This window comes from Tachysurus vachellii, chromosome 6 (genome assembly GCF_030014155.1).
Source record: "Tachysurus vachellii isolate PV-2020 chromosome 6, HZAU_Pvac_v1, whole genome shotgun sequence".
NCBI lineage: Eukaryota > Metazoa > Chordata > Actinopteri > Siluriformes > Bagridae > Tachysurus > Tachysurus vachellii.
Genome location: NC_083465.1, coordinates 19,785,675 through 19,810,504, shown reverse-complemented (window position 1 = coordinate 19,810,504; position 24,830 = coordinate 19,785,675). Strand labels below are relative to the sequence as shown.

General features: G+C 37.2%; 1 protein-coding gene across 3 annotated transcripts in view; it reads right to left on the bottom strand.

Annotated features, from left to right (window-relative positions):
- The window catches only part of LOC132847463 (adhesion G protein-coupled receptor A1), a 188,082-nt gene that overhangs the window by 18,739 nt on the left and 144,513 nt on the right, over positions 1-24,830 (bottom strand). For all 3 annotated transcript variants that reach the window (XM_060872760.1, XM_060872761.1, XM_060872762.1), the window contains 2 exons: positions 4,342-4,469; positions 871-994 (listed from right to left, as the gene is read on the bottom strand). In XM_060872760.1, coding sequence (XP_060728743.1) covers positions 871-994; positions 4,342-4,469 — 252 coding nt within the window. The remainder of the gene's footprint in view (positions 1-870; positions 995-4,341; positions 4,470-24,830) is intronic.

Here is a 24,830-nt window from a genome sequence, read left to right as displayed (position 1 = left end):
AGCTGTATCATGAATAAAACTTTGAGCTATATTTAACAGGGTTCTGGCTATGAAATGGTATTGTCAAAAGGCAATTACAGGCATTAATGAGCTGCATGACTGTAGTTTTTTCTAAAAGCTACTTAACCAGTGATGTCTTCTGATAGCCTACAGACTTTTATAGCTACAATTTTCACTTGTTTGACAGAGTAAAGCATTAGTTCTCACACTTTACTCTTCAGCGCTGAAATGTTATTCAGTGAGACTGAAAGGAATGCTGTATGAGTCACCATAATCGGAAGGTTGAAGTCTCCATTCCAGCTGTTTCTGAGTTTACCACTGACAATCTAGACATTGGCACAACTGCTCTACATTTATAACAACACATTAGTCTTTGAATAGCCACATCTCTAGGGTCTGGAAAGCAGGGCTATAACCGTCTTGTGGATTATAGGTCACTATTTAATATTACAGAATGGGCCACTCTTCAGGAATGGCTACCATTAATGCGGGCGAATGCAGTCAATGTATACTTTGCATAGTTCATGTATGAATAAATGAATGGTGCCCTCTAGGTAGGATACATGCACATAAACCAATCTTTAAAAAAGCTCCAGTGGGATGGGGATAAATAATGCAGACCAATAGCTAAGATCCATTAAGGAAGAGGTCATCAAGAATGTAGCCATTGTTAGCAGCACACACAGTGAAAAACCTGTATACATTAGGAAGTCAGCGCACATCAGTATGCACAAAAATAACATTTCAGTAGGCAGCATTGCTTGGAGGAAAAGAGAGAGAGAGAGAAAGTGAGAGAGAGAGAGAGAGAGAGAGAGAGAGAACATGAAAGGATTTAAAGAGTGTGTGATTATGAAAAGGCTGAGGACTCACCGCTTGGCAGAAAATTGGGTATTTGATGCGGTTGATGCCTCCGGCGAACACAGCGAACGTCAGAGCTGTGTGGAAACAGAAGTTCAGGAGCATGTGCCATCCCTTCCTGCTGATCCGGATTGTACTGTTACAAAAAGAACATATAACACAGTTGTGTGTGGGCTGCGTTTTACACTTTAAAGCCTTAATCAAGAATTCTCCAGCTCAGTCGAATGGAGTGCTGTGTATAGGGGTCTGGGGATCATCCTTTAAAACCCTGCTGTAGTTTGTGCCAAATCTTTCTGCTGTTTGTAGTACTGTGACAACAAAGCATATGAAGTGCACACTTCCCATACTTAATAAGTTTAGTTTCTGCTGTTTTTGCCTGTTGGGATAAATAATGTTAAAAAGCTGTGTTATTTGAGCAGAATTATTGCCTATTTCTCATTCATCATCTACTTTATTTGGTGTTCTTCTTATAGAATTATATATTATTATAGAATTTTGCATAAAATGAAAAAAGAATACAAAGAAATTTTTTGGCTAACAAATGGGAGCTGACAAAAAGTCTATAATAACTTAAAAACAGCCACTCTTTGCAACCAGCATGAGCAGAAAAGCTACAACCTGGTCTTTGTCCATTTTCAGCGAAATGTTAATTGTATCTACTACAGCATCAGGTTCCTGGTTTTCTGCTCACATGCCTCACTCTCTGAGATGCTGTTCTGCTCACCACAGTTGTATAAAGTGTGGGTATTTTAGTTACAGTAACTAGATATTCTGGTCATTCCCCCCTGACCCTTTTCATCAACAATGCATTTGTACTCAGAGAACTGCAAGCTCACCTAAGGTTTATTTTTGTTTTTCACATCATTTACTGTGTAAACTCTAGAGACTGTGGAGGAAAATATCAGGAGAACAGTAGTTTCTAAAATACTCAAAGCCCAGTTGACATCAGCATCTATGCCATGGACAAGGTGGACGATATTTTCCACATTCTGTTTAATGTGAGCATTAACTGAAGCCTATCTTGACCTGTATCTGCTTTGTGACTGATTGCCTGAAATTGCATGAATGGACTCTATTTACCAGAGGCCAAAAAATGACATTTTCACTTGTGTAATTATGGGTGTCCATGTTCAACACTGTGGTTAATGATTCATGTGAGAGTAGATGTTACGGTTCAGCCCGGACTTTTGGCCACGTGCTTCTGTTTATGTTCCGTGTCACGTGTCTGCCTCGCCTTTGTTTACTCCTCCCCGTCTCTACACACCTGTTCCCTATTGTTAATCGTCATGTCTATTTAACCATGCATCGAATCATCGTCAGTGTACCCTCGTCCTTTGTCTAGTCTAGTTCGTCTGTGTTCCTGTTCTGTGTTTATTATTTATTAAACCCTGTTTATTTGAAGCTATCCTGCGTATGGGTCTATCTTCCCCCTCCTGGTTGTGACAGTAGACACTCAGAGCATAAGTATTTCTGTTTTTACCTAGCCTACTGGGGAGATATATCCATAGAAAAGTTAGGATCAGTGTTAAGGTTAGGGTTAGAAGAAAAAAAAAAACAAATCTTTATATATACAATACAATATCTTTAATGGTGTAGTAAATGGTGATATCAAACCTAATTTCTGCTCTCTGATATGCCTCAGGTGCTTCTTTATACTGGTAGGAGTTAAATTCAACAACTAAAATTCTCTATCCAAACAGAGGTAAAAATGTCTCACACTGAAAGCCAACAGTGTCCTGAAACAATTTATATCAGAATTGTGGCCTAAAATAATTAATTTGTTTATACTGTTCATTTTCCACAAAAATAGTTAGTGTAAGTGATGTTATTTTAAACATCATAAAAATAACAACTCGATACAACACTAATTGTTATAGGAAAACCATGTGGCACGTGCACCAGCATGCTATTTAGTCACTCACTTTAATAGTTAATATTGAAAAGAAAGTAAGAGAAAAATTGTCTTGTCTGGAGTTGATAATATATCTCCCAGAAATAGTGCCCTATGCACACTACAAAGTGACTCTATCTGTCTATAAATCTGCAATGCTGAGGCAGGAGGGAGCAGTCGAGACTGTAAACGCTTCAGAGGGTCATTCAGCATTAACCTGGCATCCCCAGAAGAATACCATGTGAACGCCATGTTTGTGTTTAGCTGGGTAGGAGAGTGTGTATGTCTGGGCCGGTACAGTAACAAGAGGACAACAGTCAGGACTGCAGGATAAAATACATTCATTATCATCATCCAAACAGCTACAGAGAAACTGCTCCAACAAATGAAAGAAGGTGACATCGAAGTGTAGAATAATATTATCTAATCCGAGGTAAATAAAGGCTGAGTGAGAAGCAAATGTGTGTGGATCAGTATCTACGCTTTAGAAGTCTGTGGGCGTTGATGAGTGTGTAGACACAGGGACACGGCTCCCATCTCAATGACTAAGACAGTCTGTTAGACAGGCCTGACTCATAGCAAGCAGCCCAGCACCAGTTTAAAGAAAACAACTGAAGAGGAAGGATGAGGAAGAGGAAAAAGATGAAAGCTGAGGCTAGAGGTGTGCTGTAGTGGTGAGATCAACAAATCAAGACAGTTTAGTTTAAGATGGATTTTTTTCAGCTGTTACCAATGCCTTACTGGATAGTCAGAAGGGTGAATTAACCTTACAGATCTGTTGGATATTGAAACAGATACATGCACCTGTGAGCACATGATTAATGTCCCATTACACACACTATACACAAAATTACATATACCAACAGCAAAAGCTTCGAAATGAATAACATAAAAGCTAACAACACAGTACAACCATAATGTTCACCCAATGAATCTGTAATTAATGTTCAATTTATTAACAATGAGCTTCAGGACACATTGAAACATTAAATGCACTCTGTGTGTGAAAACTGACGTTTAAAAACTGTCAACCAAAGAACCATAAAAACGCTCAAGACTAAAGAAGAAATGCAAGTTCAATAAATTTTATTTAAAGTGTTGTGAAAGAAGAAAGCTGTGAATTGCCTGAATAGTTCCTTAACCCAAGTTTAAAGGGTCCCACAATATAAACATGTCATAAAGTCTCTTGGGATGGCTCGAGCAACAAGATGTCTAGTCCTTCTTGTTATAAATTTGAATTTCAAAATCTATTACTGAAAAACCATTTCAGACCTGTGTCACTGCTGTGATTTTGGCCCAGTTTAGATGAACCTTAACACCTTAACTGTTGAGCCAGCAGAATATATACAGCCAGAGCATACAGTATATAATGGCCTGCCTGTCTGTCATATTTATGTGTTGGATTAAAAATCATAAATATGTTCAAAAGTTGCTAAGAAAATTCCATATGTTTAGCTGAAATTGGCTTAACTAATGTTACCTGGAGCTGAACTGGACTAAGGCTAAGAAGAAAAGAGGACCATGTGCATCTCTATAGCGCCCCAATGACTTGGAAAATTAGACCCTAATGAGAGCGGATGGAACTGACCTACCTGTGGTGCACTATGTAAGTGATGATGGAAGCAAAAAGGCAGAGCAGCATGACAGCGGTGCAAGCATACACGACCGGGTGCAGGAAGTCCCCCGGGTATGGAGGGAACGACAGCACCTTCTTCAGATCCTGCAAGGAAGCAGAAAGGGACAGTCAGTACCGGTATTGAACTGTTTTGGCAGTGACATCATCAAGGACAGCTGGGAATCAGGCAGCAGGCAGAGAGAAGCTGAGTAACCATGACAGCAAAGCATATCAGCGCCAATAAGAACAGAACGTATGAGCAATGGCACTCACTCAATCCTGTTTATCTGATAACAACAATAAAAAACACCTGCAGCACTATAGAAATGACATGTGACCGATTATTTAGATGCATAATGCCTGCAAAGAGACACTGAGACATTTCCACACAAAGGTAATATAGAGCTTTCGAGCCTGAACGTGACTCATTTACAGTCTCATTGACTGTAAAAACCTAACTTGTAATTGTCATGGAACAAAATACTAATCAATATAATGGGTCATCACAGAGCATCATGTTATTAGGAGGAAACCAGAAAACCTGAAGAAAACATACATGGGCCAAGAAAAAACATGCAAAAACACACAAAGCAGTGACCTTAGCTCAGGTGTGCACAAACTTACCAAAACTGGACAGTGGAAAACTTTTCCATTCTTCAACACAAGTCTGCTTCTTGGCTTTTAGGATTGCAACCCAGTTCTCCTGTTGGAGCTCATCCACCACAAGCCTTGATGAGTAGAGCATTCTGAGATGCTTTTCCACCCACCATGATTGTAAGGAGTGATTATTTGAGTTACATGCCAGCTCAAACCTGTCTGGCCATTATCTTCTGTTTCTGACATGAGCTGACAAATCAGCCTTGCTGACATTTGGTGAACTGGCTTCCAGACAGAGGAAATCTCATAACAAAAGGGATTTTTTAAAAATAGCCAGGCCACAGTCTGGCCAAGCAAAATGACACGCTGCAAAAGAATGCTCATTGCACCATCTCCACAAAATCTGTCTATATGATTTCCAGGCACATCCAAGGCTGGCAAAGTGCATACTTAAGACTGATACCCATCTTGACAAGTTATTCACAGCTCAGAAAAAAGAAAAAATGTAATAATATTTGACAGATTCCGTGTATAATAACCCAGAACGCTGTGACCTTGTGCTATTGCATTCACATTTTCCACACAAACACCTGAAAGCTCAGTCAAGTGTTGCACAATTATTACTTAGTGTGGATCTGGTAACATACAAACAGCTGTCGACTTCCAGCACAGTGATATTGCTCGATGGGCTGAATATCACTACATTTTGAAGGGGGACTGGATCCATACCATGGCAAAGAATAAAGTTGAATCATCCTCAAGTCTTTGTCATCTTTTGATTGACAGCAGTTGATTGGATTTTGATTGTTTTTTTCGATTGCATTGCTTTACATTTACATTTATGGCATGTGGCTCTTTGGCTTATCCTGATCAGCATACAAAAGTGCTGTAAAGTCTCTATCAGTGATTACATCAATAGTGATTCAGTAGCTCATGGACTAAGAATACCATCAGTCTTAAAACACTATGTAATATAGAAGAAAAGTGGACAGAAACCATTTCGTTAGTTCTAAAATGGGGGATCCAATGCCCCCATTTGGATATCTAGACGAAGTCTATTCCACTAACTAATAGCAGAACAGAGAAGAGTCTTGATGCATACCTTCCTTGTACTCAGAGAAATGGTGAGACCAGTCAAACAGTGCTAGAACATTCGAGGAAGTGTGGTGCAGTGTGGGGTGTGATAAGTGCTTTGTGGTTAGTGGGCACTGGTCCATTTTTAGGTTTGTAGGCAAGCGTCAGTGTTAAATCTGATGCAGACATCTACCTACCTGAAGCCAGAGGAAGATCGTGCAGCACACCATATTACTATGGTACAATATTACGCAAGCACAGGCTAATTTACTTAAAAACATGACTGCAACTTAGGAAAAATTATGCAAGTTCTATTAGAGGAAGATTCATGAATAAATAAGTAACAAAACATGTAAGGTTTGTTGTTAAGGTAAAATAAGTAATGGTTTGGTTGTGTGACATCCTGAAGTGTTTTATTACTGTTACACAACAGTATTTTTTTTTTGATACTGATACAATTTTTAATTCATTAATGAGTGATCGTAAAAATTTTTACAATTTATAGTCACAATTAATATTGTGAAATCTCTTGCGACGTTTAGCTTGCAGTTATCACAATTTATCACAAGTTATCAGAATTTTACAGCAGCTTCAACCCTTTAACTACTTTTTTTTTTAAATATCTCAGTCTTGAAGTTAATATGACATACTTAAACAAAAACCAAATGCAGCTTGTCATCTAACCAATAAACCAGCAAACACAAACACCACTTTCGTAAAGTCTGTCTATTGGACTTATTGATTGTTACAAAGCTATGACATTGTAGTCTCCTTCCACACATTATGAATAAACTTTTACTTACAGAAAGCTTCACCATGTAAATGATTATATTATTTGTTAAAGAACATGTTATTTATTTAATCTGTTTATGTAGTTGATACAATTTTCAATGAAGTACTACTACATACTATTAAGGGCATCCACGTAAACCTAAGATGTGAATTATAGCTATGGAAAAATTACTTAATACCTTCTGACCAATCATATTCATGCCCAGTTCAGCCATAAAACTCTATCCGTATGCCATTTAGTTCTCAGCTACAAATCCCTATCCAGTTACCCTTTTTTATCCTGACCATCTTGCTGCGCACATTCTACTCCACACAGGACCACTTTTTTTTAAATTAATTTAGAAAATTCAGTACCTTCCATTGCAGTAGCACTGTTTCTTATCTCCACGTCTGAGCACATACAACCAGGCAAGTGAAATTTGCAATTAAATTTTTACAAATATGCTGCTTTGTTTGTATTAATAATAATTTTTGAAAAGCATTTTTCTAAAGTTGGTTTGAAGCTGACTGAATGTTCTGTTCTCTCAGTATGAATCTTTATGGGGAGGTTTTTTGTAAGGCAAAAGCAGCCTACTGAGCCAATGCTGTACAAATCACAGTTGTCTTTTAAATGCTAATACATCTTTTGCAGAAATCCATAGACTAGTGTAGAATGGAGCATTGTGTCTAAGTAGTGGTAGCCGTGTGGTTAAGCTGATGGGCTACTAATCAAAAGTAGTTTTTATTTCAAATCCCAGCATTAACACTGCTGGGCCCTTGCGATAAACGTAAGCTTTTCTGGATGAGGGTATCTGGTAACAGTTTTTCCGTAGGGATTTATAATTTGTATTAAATTGTGACTGCATATAACTAACACGTACAAAAATACCTTCATTAAGGACGTTTAACAATTAAAAACATATATACAATTCCAACACTAATCCAGTCACACTGACTTCCTAGTGGGCTTTTAGAAAAAAGGGTTCTTCATAGGTTGTGTAAAGATATATTGTATAATAAAGGGTTGTTAGCTTTCAAAAGGCACTGCAAATGTTGTAAAGAACCTTTAAGGGTTCCCCTGAAGTGACAACCAAAAGGACCCCAATGGTTTTCTCAATTCTCTATAACAGGGCTGTCTAATCCACAAAGGACCGGAGTACTGGTGTATACTTTCATTCCAATAGTATAGATTAAGCTTTTGAGAAAACAAGTTAATGTAGCTTCATGTTTCAGGTTGAAACAAGATATTTTCTTATATGAGTATGCAAACATAAAGTTACAGTTTATACTGTATACAGGTCTTGGCATGATTTTGCTGTCACTGATTGAAAATATGCAAATGTTAATAAAGATTTTTAACAAAATTGTTAAGAAAACATAATGTAACATGCTGAGACCAATTTCATGTTGAGAACATGGACAGCCAATGACAATGCTGTTGAAGTGAAAGAAATCTCTCTCAGAGTGTTACAATGCTGATCTAAAAGCCAAAAATAGCATGACAGAATACAAAAGTAATTCTAGCATAACTGCAGAATCTGTTAGAATTCAGCTGAGATATTAGACATAAGACAATAAGCGTTTTTTTTAGGATCCTCTTGTACAGTGTGATTGTACAAATTCTGTTAATAATGTTAACAGAATTTGTACAGTGCAAAACAGGGCTGAAATTAGTGCAGCTCAGATCACTGGATATATTCCTAAAGCCATATCTTTAGATCTAGATTTTTTATCTTTAGATCTTTTTAAATCACCCTTCTCTATATTTCGTTAATGATAGGTAACTGTTCCAGTTAATTAGAAATCATACTAATTATTACTTAGTATTATGGTATAATCCCAGGCTTCACTACCCTGATATCTTTTAACCTGCAGATCATTCTAACTGAGCTCTCAATAAGTCATTAAAGCCTATCACTATATTAGCCTAGCCATGAGGCTAAAGCCTTTCACCACTCCAGCCTATAACCAAGCAGCTAGAACCTCTCAGCTTTAGATTAGCTGTAACTCTAAATCCTTTAAAACTGGGCACACAAGCTTGGCGACAGCTACTAGACCCTGTCAGTACATTAACAATGCAATGCTGCAAAAGCATTAGCCTAGCTGCTTCGCTAATCCCTGCAATCCATGCTAATACAAGCAGGTCGAACGCTGAAATCAAGTCGGCTGCTGCTGTTGAGGTTCTACAGGCTCATTATTCACACTGTTTGATCCAAGCCTTGCTAAGCCTCTGTAGCCTTAGCTGACTCTTAAAGAGTAGGATGCAAAACCAGAAGAGGGAAAAAAAATTGAAAGTGAGGGTTAGAAAAAAAGAAAAGAGAGAGAGAGAGAGAGAGAGAGAGAGAGAAAGCGAGAGAATACAAGGGCAGAGAAAATAATAGAATAGTGGGAGTTGTAAATATTTATCCCCACAAACGAGGCAGGGAATTTCATCAGAACTGTGACACACACACACAAAAAAGACACAGAGAAATGGTTACACACACACAAAAAAAGACACACACACACACACACACACACACAGGTGCGACTAGCTGGCCAGGAGATGAAAAACTTTTGGCTGGTAGCCCAAGCACTCACAGGCTTTATCATCCTTATTAAGCATCGACTTATCTGGAACTAAAGTTAACAAATATAAAAACCCTAATAAATAAACAAACAAACAAACAAACAAACAAACAAATAAATAAATACATCTCTTAAAAAAGCAGAAATCTCTCTCTCCCTCTCACTCTCGTAATATAAGCAATGAAATCATGATTTGCTGAGAAACATAATATTCTTACGTAGATAATCGGTAATAATAAAAATAATATTTTTCTTAAACTTGACTGATCCTGAATACTGAATCTAATCTTTCCCCTCACACCAACGTGTTCCAGATGGAGATCCTTCATCATTACCTATCATACAGTATTACATTTCAGCACAGGCCAATTCATATAAAACCTCTCTGAAACAGAAAAACGTATGGTAGGAACCACACACACAAATACACAGAAATACACACAAACACACACACCACATAGGAATAAAATGTTATGTAGCATTAAAGAAACACTCAAAATCTTACTACCAGCATATAGAGACTATATAGAGCAAAAACATTGCAGTAACGTAATGATGGCACTTTTAAAACACACCCATGCTGCTACAATGATGAGTGAACCAAAAACAGGTGCAGTGACCTTGAAAAACAGCATTATAACACCAAAACTTCAAAAATGACCTGAAATGTAATTTAGGAGTAAAGGTACACAAGGATTTTTCATTATCTGGGACTTTCAGTTCTAGATAGGGACTTGCTCTGCAGGGAATAATGCCTCAGTTTCAATAGTCACTAAATTTTAATCATTGATGCTTTCAAACTGTATTCAATTTAATAGAAGCACAGCATATTGAATTATGTTTTGCATAATTTTGCCCAGACACAAACCCACACACTCACACGCACCCACACACTTAGGGACAATTATTTTAACTTCAAACACACACTCAGATTCACATGCTCAACAAAATAGCAAAAAGAAAACTGCAAATCAAATGCATTAGATCTACATAGCATGTAGGGGAAGCTAGCACTGTTGATTCCTTAATCAAGGACCTTACCCCTTAACTGTAAGTCGCTCTGGATAAGGATGTCTGCCAAACGCCATAAATCTGAACATTACATGTAAATTCTTTGGAAACAACCCTTCCTCAGCAATGCATAACAGCACAGAAAATGTTATGTTATTTTACAGCACATCATTGTTGACAAGTGGTCTATAATAAAAACATTGTCTCGGGTGTCAGCACTTTGTGCAAGTCAGCTCTTTGTCTCCAACACACCGCTGTCTTGGGTGCATGCTTCAGGTTTGTTGTCATGCTGAAAGGTGAAATTTTGCCTAAGTCTGAGACTATGTGCCCTCCACAGCAGGTTGTTTTCAAAGACCTCTCTGTATTTGGCTGCATTTATTCTTCCCTATAACCAGTTTCCCCACTGCTGAGACACACCCACATAATCATGGTGCTGCCAACACCATGCTTCACCATATGGTTGGTATTATCTGAGCAGTTGATGAGCAGTACCTGGATTTGTTAAACATATATGTTTCAGAAGATCAGTGACTATTCTTCCTCACGCTCCTTTAATTGCCTTACATATGCCTATTAGTCAGGAGTGGTTTCTGTATAGTTTCTGCTTAGGACCTCTGCTCTCAGAGGACTTTGCTTTCTGAGTGGTTATCGGGTTTTAGGTCACCTCTCTGAACAAGAAACCGCTATCCCAGTTACTGAGTTTGGCTGGATCAAGATCTATTAAGAGTTATTGTTCTTCCATTCCATGGAAAATGGAGCCCACTGTGCTTTAGGGTGTATATCCCTGCCCAGATATTTCCTGGCACAGATTGATTACAGAGGTCTACAGAGAGATCCTTGGACATGGCATGGCTTGGTTTTTGCACTGACGAAATGTATGTGCCATTTCTATCATGGCAAATCTGTTTGCTACAATGGGACTCCAGTCAGGTTCTAGTAATATCTCTAGGCAATCAAAAAAAAAAAGAAAATAGGATACATTGGAACTCCAAGGACCTGATCTTAATTTTTAAAAAAATTGTGATGAATAACACTTTTCCCACATCACAGCACATCAAGAATTATATTTTTGTAACAGCATTTCATATCATGTTTTATTCCTTACATTGCAAGCATATCGACTGCATAACTTAGTAGTGGTATGTGACGGCTTGTTATAGTAATCATTAGTACTGCAGCTGTAAACATCTACAAAATGTGGAAGACAAAAGTCTCTTATTGTGAGGATCCTATCAAGCTATGAATGGCACTTTATTTTCGTGAAAGCAAATAGAAAAGCTGTATACAAGTGGTCTGCCAAGTGAATGTCTGTAGTGGACGTTTTGGACTCGCATTTTTATTTATTGCGGGTTTCAAGGTCACTTTAACAAGTGCTTTTCTCTCTTTCTTTTTCTCTTTCAGCCATAGCAGCTCATTGCGCCTGTGGGCAGCCTAATCTGGGAAGGTCTAGTCCAGGGGTCGGCAACCTTAAACACTCTCAGAGCCATTTGGACCCGTTTCCCACAGAAAAAAAAACACAGGGAGCCACAAAACCCTTTTCACATCTAAAATGAAGATAACACTGAATATATCGTTTTTTACCTTTATGGAAAGTATAGAAAAAACTGTAGTGTGTTGCATTTATGAAATCAATGAACTGCTACCGAGTAAACAAAATTTTATTTCTGCAGGCAAACAAAAATATTTTGAACAGTTTGAACTAACCTTAACAAAAAAGATGCTGGGTTGAAGGTTACTTTCAAATAAAATGTTCAATGTCTAATTAAGTCCTCTTCGTATTCATGTCATCAAAATTTTAACTTGCCGGCTGCCGCAAACCAAACATGCATCTGCTTCTGTGTGTCGGATTTCGGTTATGATGCATAATTAAACACGGTTTATTTTAATGTTACAATAGCATCATAATCTTAGAATTTAGAATTACATTTTTTTAAAAACTAACTAACTAAAATAAAATAAGTTTAAATTAAATATTTATTTTCCAAATCTACAGGAAGCCGCAGCAGAGGGATGAAAGAGCCACTTGTGGCTCCGGAGCCGCAGGTTGCCGACCCCTCTCTCTCTCTCTCTCTCTCTCTCTCTCTCTCTCTCTCTCTCTCTCTCTCTCTCTCTCTCTCTCTCTCTCTATATATATATATATATATATATATATATATATATATATATATATATATATATATAAAATCTATATGTAATATATATTTTACATTAGTATCATATAGTATTAGTGTTTCTTCTATACTGTATACCGGCATACAACACTTCATATGATACTACATAATCATAAAATCAGTGAACAGGTGATAACTTCAACAAGATAGACACTAAAATGAATAGTTATGCAATTACCCTTATAGAAGAGAAATGGTTTGTAATCACACTATCTGGTGTCACCCAGATCAGGATGAATTCCCATTTGAGTCTGTTTCTCAATTTTTCTCCACGTTTCTCCTCAAGGAGTTTTTGCTTGCCACTTTCACCTCTAGCTTGCTCATTGGGGATAAAAATGGTTAAAAGCGCTATACAAATACAATTTAATTTAACTGAATTCAGATAATGCGCATACAAATAAAAGATGCATCATCCCTGAAAGAACTGATCAGGTTCATAAGAACATTCTGATTCAGCCGTAGAGGAGGAGTGAGTGTAGAAACAACCCCATTTCACATTATTGTGGCAAATCATTTCCACCTTCCTACCCTCTACATTTCATCTCCATACACATGTCCTTCAAAAGCTATTATCCTTCAAATGCTAAATGGACCGCATCAGAACAGAAAGCGATGAAGGGGAGAAGTGTTCATTGGAAAATGCACTAATTTCCGTACAGATGTATTAAAAGGCATCAGAAAGCTTTTTTATGTCATATTTATTTCCCTGTATCATCGCAAAGAACTTGTAATAAATAAAATGACACAGTAAAGCATTTTGAGAATAGGTGTAATAAGGCTACAAATGGCTATAACGATGACTGTATGATGGTTGAAGACCTACATTTTCCTGAAATACTAACTGAAAACTAACTCATATATATTTTTTTGTTTTTATATATTAAAAAAGAATAGTAAGTGTCCTATATATAGTGCTATACAGTGCTATATTACCTCTCAACAGAGTTTTAGACACATGGTATCCTTAGCCTGTGACCTAGCTGAACTAGTATCGCTGTATTCATTGATAAAATCTTTAATGTCGCTCTAGATAAGTGTGCCCACCAAATGCCATGAATGTAAAATATCCATGAAAATCTGTCCATAAAACATTTAATACAAGCTCTTGGAACATTCCTAAAAGGATTATTTAGTTTGTCACTTTTATAAATCCTGTACTAATACAACAGCCGGTTTCTACTTTATAAAGCTTTTTCTATTTAATGAACCCTTTACCCAGCTAAAGAACCACAGAGGAACCTGTGGTGTATTCTCAGAATCTGCTTCTCGCTAAGGCATAAAAATGTATGGGAAAAAGGTAAAAGGACATTCATTAGACTCATGGAAGCCAATCAGAACATCACTGGTACAATACAACTACAAACACCAAACATCCTTGATTATGAAATCAGGAATTAGCTCCAATGATAGTTTTGCACTCTCAAGAAATGTAACCGAGGTTTCAGCAGAAATTCAATATTGTTGTGTCACAATGTGGAGGAAGATAGATGAAAGTGATGAAAGTGTGAATTACCAATTCACAGATACATTTGTGATAAAACCAGGCAGGTGTTGAATGTCATGCAAAGAGCAAAAGCAATACAGGGCAATAAAAAAGAAAAATCAACAATGAACAGAGAATACAGTACCCATAAATACACACTGGAATGGAATAGTTATACACAATAGTAAGTGAAATATAGAAACACACAAAAGTAAACAAGGGTTTCTAGAAAACAGGTTGTGTTCAAGAGTCAGGTGTTGAACTGGATTAGATTGTGGGTTTTGCGCTGGCTCCTGAATTGCTGGTAGATTTGAATGGAACAGCATACTGATTCTAGAAAACAGTGTGTAAATAACAGAGACAACCTATTTGCGAAATTGTCATACTGGCTGAAATGTAGAAACTTTAAATCTTTAAAACTAAAGATGTTACGTTTGGTGGAAAATGCAATGCTGGTGGTGAATCACATTTAGCCTTACAATTACTGATCCTAATTCTATTGGGGTTTTTTTGTGTAATATTCAGTGTCTTTTTTCACTTTTTTATGTGTGAACATAAATGTGTGAACATGATTTTTTTATGTGTGAACATGATTTTTTTATGTGTGAACATGATTTCTTTTTAAACTCCTACCAAAGTTGACACAAATGTAATAACTTTCTGTGAAAGCTGTTTTCATTTTCAACGCACATGAATCGAAGAGGGTTTTAGCTGAATGTGTGCATGATGACGTAACGTGTCTTGGTCCAAATCTGTGGAAAACCAGTGGTCAGTTTCAAAATCCTCCAAATATGGTTTACTTGATTGTGTGTTATAATGTATAATGCACATAACTTAAGCCAAGTTTGTTATTTGATAGTAATAGCATTCTCACATAAAGCTGTATAAGTCAGATTGATTAAATATTAAAGAAAGATATTGAAACTATAAATTTTTGATAGTGGTCGCTGTGTTAATTCCTGCAAAAAGAGTCTCATCTGTGTTAGACTTGGCATGATATTTGCATATAGTAAACAATTATAGAGGGGAAATTATTTCTAATTGCACATTCTAATCTACAGTCACCCAGATGCGGATTGCTTCCATGTTTGTCTCAAGGTTACTTCCTCATATCATCTGAGGGAGTTTTTCTTGCCACTGTAACCTTTGGCTTGCTTTTTAGGAATCGCCTTAACTTACTTAAAATGTATAATTTCTCTCCTAAAAGACTAAAATCCTGTAAAGCTGCTTTAATTGGATTAATTTTCAGTTCATTCATTCATTATTTTTCAGGTGATTTTGAGATGAAAACTGGCAAAAACTTGGGATTGGAAAAAGAAAGATTTTATTATCCTTAATAATTTTGCGTGTCTACTTTATAAATATTGATAACAACGATATAATCACGAGACATTTCTATTATTCAATATACATTTTTAAATTCTATGTTCAGCTTGACATGGTCTGGCTCAGTGGCACATGAGCTGATGGCCAAAAAAGTGTTCAACACACCTGTTGTGTCTGACTGTGTGTTTGTACATTTTTTCCATCTTTTATTGAAGTCTATACATTGAAACGTGTGTGTATATGTGTGAGCTTGTCAGATATTGGGTTTAGATCACTGATCTGTCTCTTTGGGTCTTTTTTTCTGTCTGTCACCCTCCAGGCGAGGCAATGCAATCTCCTCTCCCCTCTTTAATTATGGAGTGCATGACACGATCTCAGCCGGTCCCATCTCGCACGCTGACAGCTCTACTAGCTGCGCCATTTACTTCTAAGTGGCCTCTTCTTGCCATTCTACAGCTATTTCCATAGCTAACTCTTATTACGCAGATTTGGGTGGGTCCGCTGCCGGCATGCTAATCTCAGCACCCAGATTAAATTTCACGTTTGATAGTCCAGCGCATCGCTCATACAGCCAGCGGGGATTACTGACTGAAAGGAGCAGGATTTCAGCTGAAAACATCACACAGCCTCAACTGTGCAGAGATTCAGATGTGGAAGGTGAGTCATAGGCAAATTTAAATGCTGTCACTGTAAGTCTAGGTCACAAAATCACACAGGGAGATTGTGCATGAGTGCCGTGGTACTGACCTATTCGGCACCTCGTTCATTTTATTACCTGTTGTAAAAACTACAGTAGTTCCACTCTTGCACTGTATTTTATCAGAAAATGGACAGTTAGGGAGGTGGGGCAGGGCAGGTCTAGGGCATCTAGCGGGTAGTTAAAGGGGCAGGAGGGTGCACAGAGAACACAACGTGTCAGTTCCACACTGTTACAAACATATAAACTATATTAACAAATGAAACTTGTATTTAACACGGGAAAGTTTCTTATGATATGATAAGTGTAAATCAAATACATTGTAGAATCTTATTCAGCCTGTCTTTGGTAGGTAATTGTGCTCCTTTCTTGCACAATTTGCCAAAAGAACAAGACTATTGTAATCTTAAATTTAGTAAAAAAAAAAAAATAAAAAAAAAGTCTAGTGCTAGGTGAACGAATTATAGATTTAGTTTACTGTAATATTAAAAATAGGAAATACTAAAGTCTGACTATATTTAGGACAGTTATACTTGCTAATCTTTCCTTTTTTCCCTAAGTACCCTACAGCACTGCCTGTGTTCTGTGTAGCAGAGGTGTATTAGTGCTGTATTAGTGTCTTAAATTACATGAAATACCATTCAATACCCTAACCCTAACCCTAACCCAGTTAAAGAGTTAAAGAGATAAAAGAAGAGGATACTGTCAGAGAGTGTTTGAGATTTATACGCCATATGGATTTCTTTACATATCTTTACAGACATTGTTTATGTTGGCTTGACGTTAAAAAGGCATTGAGTCAAATTTGCATAAGTATGTTTGTTTATCAGTGTGAGCTTCTGAAACAGTTTATGCTTATGTGTTACTGCAGCATTACCACATTTAATACTTTAACCAGGAAAAAAGAGCTTTAAACCCTTGACATTTTATGCTAAATTACGACACTTCATTGTGTTACACTGAATCAACGCTGGACTACATTACCCATCAGCCCTTGCTTGTCATGTGACCTGGAAACCTGTCTCGCTAGCACCCACACCTGGGTCTCATGTCATCTTGATTTGCTCCACTGTTTCTGTGTCCCTTTTAATCAGGCTTTTGCTGATGTCATGCCTTTTTTGTTGCTTCACCTTTTCAGAGTCCGTATTCACTGTTTTGTTGTTTCTTTTGCACCCTCTAAATAAAAGTCTGCACTCGTATCCCCCTCTACGACGTCCTGCCATAAACCGGCAGATTAAATGGTACTTAAAAAGATTGAACAGTAAACAATTATACAGATTAATCTAACATAACAAAACACTGTGCAAACAAATAAGCCCTGATTTATGACAATCTCAAATGATCTCTAATGTGTGTGCATTAGTGTGTAAAACTGGATAAACTGCCTATACAACAAGTGGACATTTTCTAAATCATTTACAAGTAATAGCTACATGTGCATTATGTGTCAGAGGTACAATTTAATATATGCATGAAGATTTTGTATGTGCTATTTACACAATTCTGTAATAGACTAAAACTAGCCACACACACAAATGTGCATCCGGCATAACACAAACTTTGTGCTGATGTAATGCAACATGCGTGCAAAAAAAAAAAGTGCTTAGTTGTTAAAAGTTCATAATGTACTAGGAACATAGTGCATAGTGAATTAGGTTGAATGATCAAATCTGAAATCTGACTGGTCAGGAAGTGTTTCTTAAGGGCAGCGTGCTGTAACTAAGAAAAATATATTGTCATTAATGTGGTGACTTGAAAATTTTCAGGCAATATTTACAGTATGTGACATTTATTATCTTGGATGTTAGGGCTTTGGTTGCGATGGTTATAGTACTTTACAAAGTTTCAGGACAGAAGCTTTTTTTTCCTCTGTACCGGTATGGGAGCAATTGCTTAACTCAAGGAAGTTCAACATCATCCCTAGTGTGGATTAGTTTCATGTAACCTCACTATCCATCATGTTATTCTTAACTATAACAAGCGGCATCCATCCATCTATCCATCTTCTGTACTACTCCTCCTCCAGTTTCACAGAGAACCTAGAGTCTATCCCAGGGGATTCAGGGACAAGGCACCAATCTATCGCAAGGCACAATCACACACACGCCCATTCACACTATATGGATGATTTAGAGTTGCCATTCATCCTACAGCCAATGTCTGGTGAGAACACGCATTATCTAGACCCAAAGAGAAAAAAAAGGCAACAACCAAAACCACAACCCCTGGAGATTTTAGGCATACAGTACATGCTAACCACTAAGCCATGATGCTCCAACAATGAATATATAATGAACAATACTTGTGCCTATCATTCTAGACTTGATTCAAATCAATGTGGCGCAATTCCTCTATCTAACTCTAATGTTCAGTAGGCAAACAGAGTTGCTGTATTCTGTGGCAGGGTCAACACTTGCTCAGAGCGCTGTCTAAGCAGAAAGAACTGTCTGACCCAAATATTTTCTCTCGGCTTATGGTCTGTCTGCTTCACTCACTGAACATGTCACATTACTCGCTCTGAGATGCAGAGATCGCAGATTCACATGCGCTGCATAGGCGCAGAAACAATCCATACTGCACAAAACAGGCAGAATTCATCCATCCCTAAAGAAACGAACACAAATGTGCTTGTATGCAGTCGGGATAATGAGAATCGCTGTATTTAGGTGCGCAGCACATACGTTTTCTGCCCTGAGGCAATGATATAATTCAGACAAAAAGAAAAAAGCTTTTTAAAACAGAAGAACAAAGGGGTGCTGCACAGCAAAGACAAATGATCTTGATGTTTAAGAACAGAGGAAGGTCAAGGGTAAATAAATCCAAAAAACAAATGAACAAACTAACAAACAAACCAATGAATGAATGAATGAATGAATGAATGTCATCGAAAAAATAGGGTGAAATTTCAAAACTGCAGGGTTATACAATTCAGCTCGAAATTGCATTATAGAAATATTGTTGGTGCCAGCCACTGTTCATCTCCCCTTATCAAAAGCTTTTTCTAAATTACGAGAGCCTTGCTTTTCCCAGAATGCTTATCTGTCAGGAGAGAAGGTGAAGGGCAAAGTCACCTTGATATTACTGCTGTAATTACAAACTAGCTATCTGCACTGTTTTAAGATCACCTGTATTCTCTTTCTCTCTCTCTCTCTCTCTCTCTCTCTCTCTCTCTCTCACACACACACACACATACACACACACACACTTACACTCACAAACACAAAGAAACACAGAAGAGCACTGACTAGAGACACTGAGCATCTAAAAGCTAGTGATCTACAAGAGATCCTTTCAACTCAGTAGTCAACAAGCTAAGGGGCAAAGCTCAAATCTATTCCTGACTTGCAGCATTAAGTGACAGTCTTCCTTTAACAGACTTCAGTATGTTTAATACAGGACTTGGAGTCAGGCCCCCAGAGCAAAGAACAAGGTGTAGTCTACAAATAATGGATATTGCAATAAGAAAACAACAGGCTCCTGCACCTTCAAAACACCTGGTGAATTCATCTCCAGGACGTCTTCAAATACACACACACACACACACACACATACACACACAGACACACACGCACAGTGCTTGAAACAAAACAGATGCTGCTTTGTTTTTGTCACAAACAAATCAAATGTTACTTGTGTTATGTTGAGCACCGGATTTAACCATTAACTCACAGAATCCAACACAGCACCACGACGCTGCCGATACTGACTCCATTTCTCCCGCAGCGTTTATCGCATTCACATTCGTCTGACTGCTGATTACATGCACCTGGACATGGCAAACTCTCTCTGCATTAACCTCATGCTGGTGCCGAGACGTTGTATTTTGTGCACGTTATCTGTTTTTTTATTTTGTTCAGATTTAGTTTTTTTGCCCTTCAAAATCTGTATGTTGATGGCATACGCAAGCCTATCTTTTTTACTGTCTATTGCAATTTGTCTACCACTTAAACTATAACAATTAAGCCTTCCTGCACGGGACCTCTCTCTGCCTTCTATACAATAAATATCAACCATTTCGTCACAAGCATTTGCTTCATATCCGCAAACGAATCATTCAGTCAAATACTGAAACTGCTATCTTCTGCAGCAATGTCATTTAAGCATGCCGACCTCGATCACTCTGGTATTTCTGCTAAGTTTGACATGTAATAAATTGAACTCTTTTTTAAGCATATTGATCACAGATCACTTCACTTGTCAAACTTATTAGACTATAAGGCTCATGAGAATAGTATAACTTCTCTTCTCTTCTCTGCAAACACACTCATGCTTGCAAATCATGTAGCAACGTGGTGCAAGCAGTTAAGGTTCTGTGTTGTTGATTGGAGGATTAAGGTTCAAGCCCCAGAACTGCCAACCTGCCACAGTTGAGCCCAGGAGCAAGGATTTTAACCATCTCTGCTCTATGAGTGCTGTATCGTGGCTGACCCTGTGCTCTGACCTCAACCTCCAAAGTTGGGATATGTGAAGAAAGAATTTCACTGTGCTGTAATGTATACAGTATGTGACAAAATAAAAGTTTCTTCACAGTAATAAAGGTGTTTACCAGACATAAAAAGTCTTAGCTCCACTTTCTGCAGACATGCTTGATTTTGCAGAGGTCTTCTTTTGTGATGCAACTTTTTTGGTGCTTTTTCTGCTGAAAACTACTTCAATTGTTGAAATTGCAAGCACAGGATTCACTCTTTTAAACTCCCACCATTGAAGATACATATGTAATTACTTTCTATGACAGCTGTCCTTATGTTCGATGGATGTGAATCGAAGTTTCGGATTTGGCTGAATGTTTGTTGTGATGATGAAACACGGCACGTCCAAAATCTAAGTACATTTGAAAAATTGCAAGCTCCTTGCTGCTTGATTTTACTTTCATTTCTGCAAAATTGTGAAACCCTGCATGCTTTGTGCTAAACGTAGTCTCGTGTAGCCAAACCTTCAGATTGACAGCAGCAGGTCTGGACTTCATGGCGACTTTTATTGACCAATGACCATCCAAGAGTTCGTCTGACTGACATGTAAAGCAACCAATCACATTTCTTTTTGTTCAGTGTCATGTTTATGGGTGAGGAAATGCAAAGTCGATGTCCCTAAAAAAACAGACCAGTTGCGCAACCATAAACCATTAACAAAGTTGTGCAATTTAATTAGTCTATACCCTCACATAATTTGGATGCTTATAAGTGCTTATTGTAAACATGATGGCTTCCAACTTCCAAGAAGGAGTTTTGCATCACGACTGTGTTTCCAAGTTGACCGTTAAAAAACATGACCCACACATCACCTGGAAACCCTGTAGAATCCAACCAATCGGATGATGACTTTGAAACTCCTGAATTGTTTCCAATTTTGACTGCCGCATGCATCCGATATTCAGCCAATGGTTCGTGGGCGTGATGTCTGAGGCTGAGACTATGTGCTAAATGTGGCTACAGAGTCAAAGGTAATATATTGATATGTACTGTTTGTGTCAGAACAGTGCTACTCATCATATAGAAGGTGCTGCAGTTAAGTTGTAATTTTTATTATTAGATTTCTTGAGACTTTTAATATCCTTCACTGTAAAAATGGCAGTGGAAAACACTTTTGTCGCTTTTATTTTCTTTATCATCTGACATCCGAAGTAAATTTTCATAAATTTTAAAATTTGGCATTTGTCAGACGCCCTTATCCAGAGCGACTTACATTTTTATCTCATTTTATACAACTGCACAAGTAAAAGTAAAGGGACTTGCTCAGGGGCCCAACAGTGTCAGCTTCTCTACTGTTACTTTACTCTATCTTACACCAGCAGGCCCAGCTGTAACATGAACAGTATATTATATTTAGTCCAAAGTCTAATAATGCGTTTGTTCTAATAGGTTATTGTTTCTACATTAACAGCTCGTGCACAGGGACTTCATATACTGTAAAGATTGAAACAGACTTTCAAAAGACCGGCTGTTGTTTAACCAATCATAAAACGGTTGATGTGGTAAAGTTTAATTTAGGAGAAATAGGAGGAATTTATTTAACATTTACAGAATGAGTCTCATGTGTCAGCGCTTTGTAAAGTTTTCCGGCACAAAGTTTACACTTTCTGTTTTCTCAGTTAAATGACAAGCTGCATATAATGAGAGAGAGAGAGAGAGAGAGAGAGAGAGAGAGAGAGAGAGAGAGAGAGAGAGAGAGAGAGAGAGAGAGAGAGAGAGAGAGAAAGAAAGAAAGAGTAAACAGAGAGAGAGAGAAAAGAGAAGAAAAGAGAGAGAGAGAGAGAGAGAGAGAGAGAGAGAGAGAGGGGGAGAGAGAGAGAGAGAGAGGGAGAGAGAGAGAGAGAGCAATATACTTGTAAGGCAATTACAAGTGATAACAAAAACGTACTTGTCTCTCAGATATTCAACAAGATATAATACTATTACAATGCTTGACATGTCGCTCATTAATAAATGAAACAGTGTAATGGTTACAACAACACAACAGCCCTTATTCATCAACATAACTGAAATTCTGGAAAATACCCAAGGCGGATCAGCATGCTCATTCATAACTCTTAATACTCCTTTCATATTTTCCCTACTGTGAAGATTTCCATAGAACTCACTAGTGTAAAAAAATGTTCAAAATCTTGTTTTGTTCAACGACTACTGTATTATTTAAAGGCAGAGGAATCTATTCATATCCTAAATATTCTTTAAGAATTCTATCAATTTTTAAATTTATATAATTGCTGGTAGATTTGAAAAAAAAAACAAAACAAAAAAAAAAAACAATAATAATAATAATTATATATATAATGTAATGTAATATAATGTATATGTGTGTGTGTGCGTGTGTGTATACATATATACGTATTTATACAGTAGATATAAATACACACACAATAAGAATATTAGTTTGATGTACAGTAGCAGTCAGGTTGCAGTCGTGCATAAAAGGCAACTGTGCACCTGCTGGTTTCTGTCATCATGGTCGGTAATGTGTTTTGTCTGAGGCAGGTAATTGTGGTTGGCACATTTTTGTCACTGCAACATAGCAGTTTCCTTCAGCATTTGGTTATTTTAAAGCATATAACAAGCCACACAACACATCAGTGACAGTAGATTTCATTTTGAAATCTGATTCTTTTGTCAAGCCTGAGTCAACTTTCAACATCATTTTCTCTAAGGAGGCATTTACGAACAAAGGAACGTTTGACATTCGGCTATTCGTTCTGAGTCATCCTTCACAATGCAAGTCATCACCGAGGCCTGGCATGCAGCCTGAATATTTAACTGAAGTTATCATCACACAAAAACGGGCTGTCGACAACTCTTCATAAACTATGCTTACTTACATCAGCATTTTAACATTTAGTAAGCACACCATCACTATCAATTATCACAGGAACTCACATAAACCAGAATCAATTCATACGTATAAGCTAGGCGTTTAATGTGCCTCCCCTATCTGTATCTAAGGGTGGGAGATATAAAAACATCATCATATTATGGTACTTGAAGACATTTCTATGATATACAACAGACATCAAAATGTGTAGATCAGTTGTGATACACTTATAAAATCCATCTAATTCCATTCTGGTTTTTATTTCATGTCTGCAAAAATAAACAGTGAATACGGTGTTAATATAAAAATAAGAAGTTTTTGCAATTTTAGATTCAGGACAAAATTCTTACACCATATCAGCAGCAGCAGCTTGTGATCAGAGGATATAATTATTTTATAAATGTGATAAACATATAATAATCGTATAAAAGGCATCTGTGGCATCATTTAGAGCAATATGATTATATTACATGGGTATTTTAGGTTTAATATATACATTTAAAAAAAAAAAAAATATATATATATATATATATATATATATATATATATATATATATATATATATATATATATATTATATTAAGTTTTTTTTAATAAAAAAGAAAAAAAAGAAAAAAAACTCTGAAATGAGCCCTATCACTAATTGAAACACTGAAACACAGAAAAAAAAGCAGAACAACAGCATAAATGTCAGCCTGTCATATTGTGAAAAATAAACCCTGTAAAAGCTTTATAGCAACGGTTCTTAACCCATGTGTCATGACCCCTGGGGGATCTTAACCAGCGGTAGCAGGGGGTCACAGGAACACTTTTATTTTGAAACAGTGTATAAAATGAACGCCAAATGGCTCCACTTACCGACAACATGATAGAACTAATTAACTGCTGATTAGAAGAGGTCACCTGGGCTTAGCAATTTGTTTTTTATAGTCATCATAGCTGGACTGCTGATTAGACATGGAGCGATTTCATGTAAAGAGAAAGACAGTTTAGACAGTTCCATTGTGTCCTTGTCTTTGTCTCAGTCCTACTCAGTCACCAGACTGCCTCGGAACATTGCAGTTGTTTTCTAATATTCTATAATAATCTTTATCCATGTAATATCTGGAGTGGGGGTAAAAGAGTGCAAGATATTGCTATTCTTACAAGTGGGCTGCAAATGCAAAAAGGTTCAGTAAAGCTGCTTTATAAGATGTGATCTTTGTCTAAATCTTTGTCATATCATGCCTGTATGAAAGAAAAAACCTCCCACATGTTGTGTCTGCAGGAAAGCAGTCCCAATGCGCACAATTAGTCTCAACCAGATGCCCTGTGATACTTTCTGAATAAAAAAAAACAATAATAAGTCCCACACATGATCAGTTACTAACCCTACCTTTACCCATCATGTCTTCATACAACCCAAATAGTGTGAATTTGAATGAATTTGAAAACACTAATATAAAACACTAATATACTATACATTT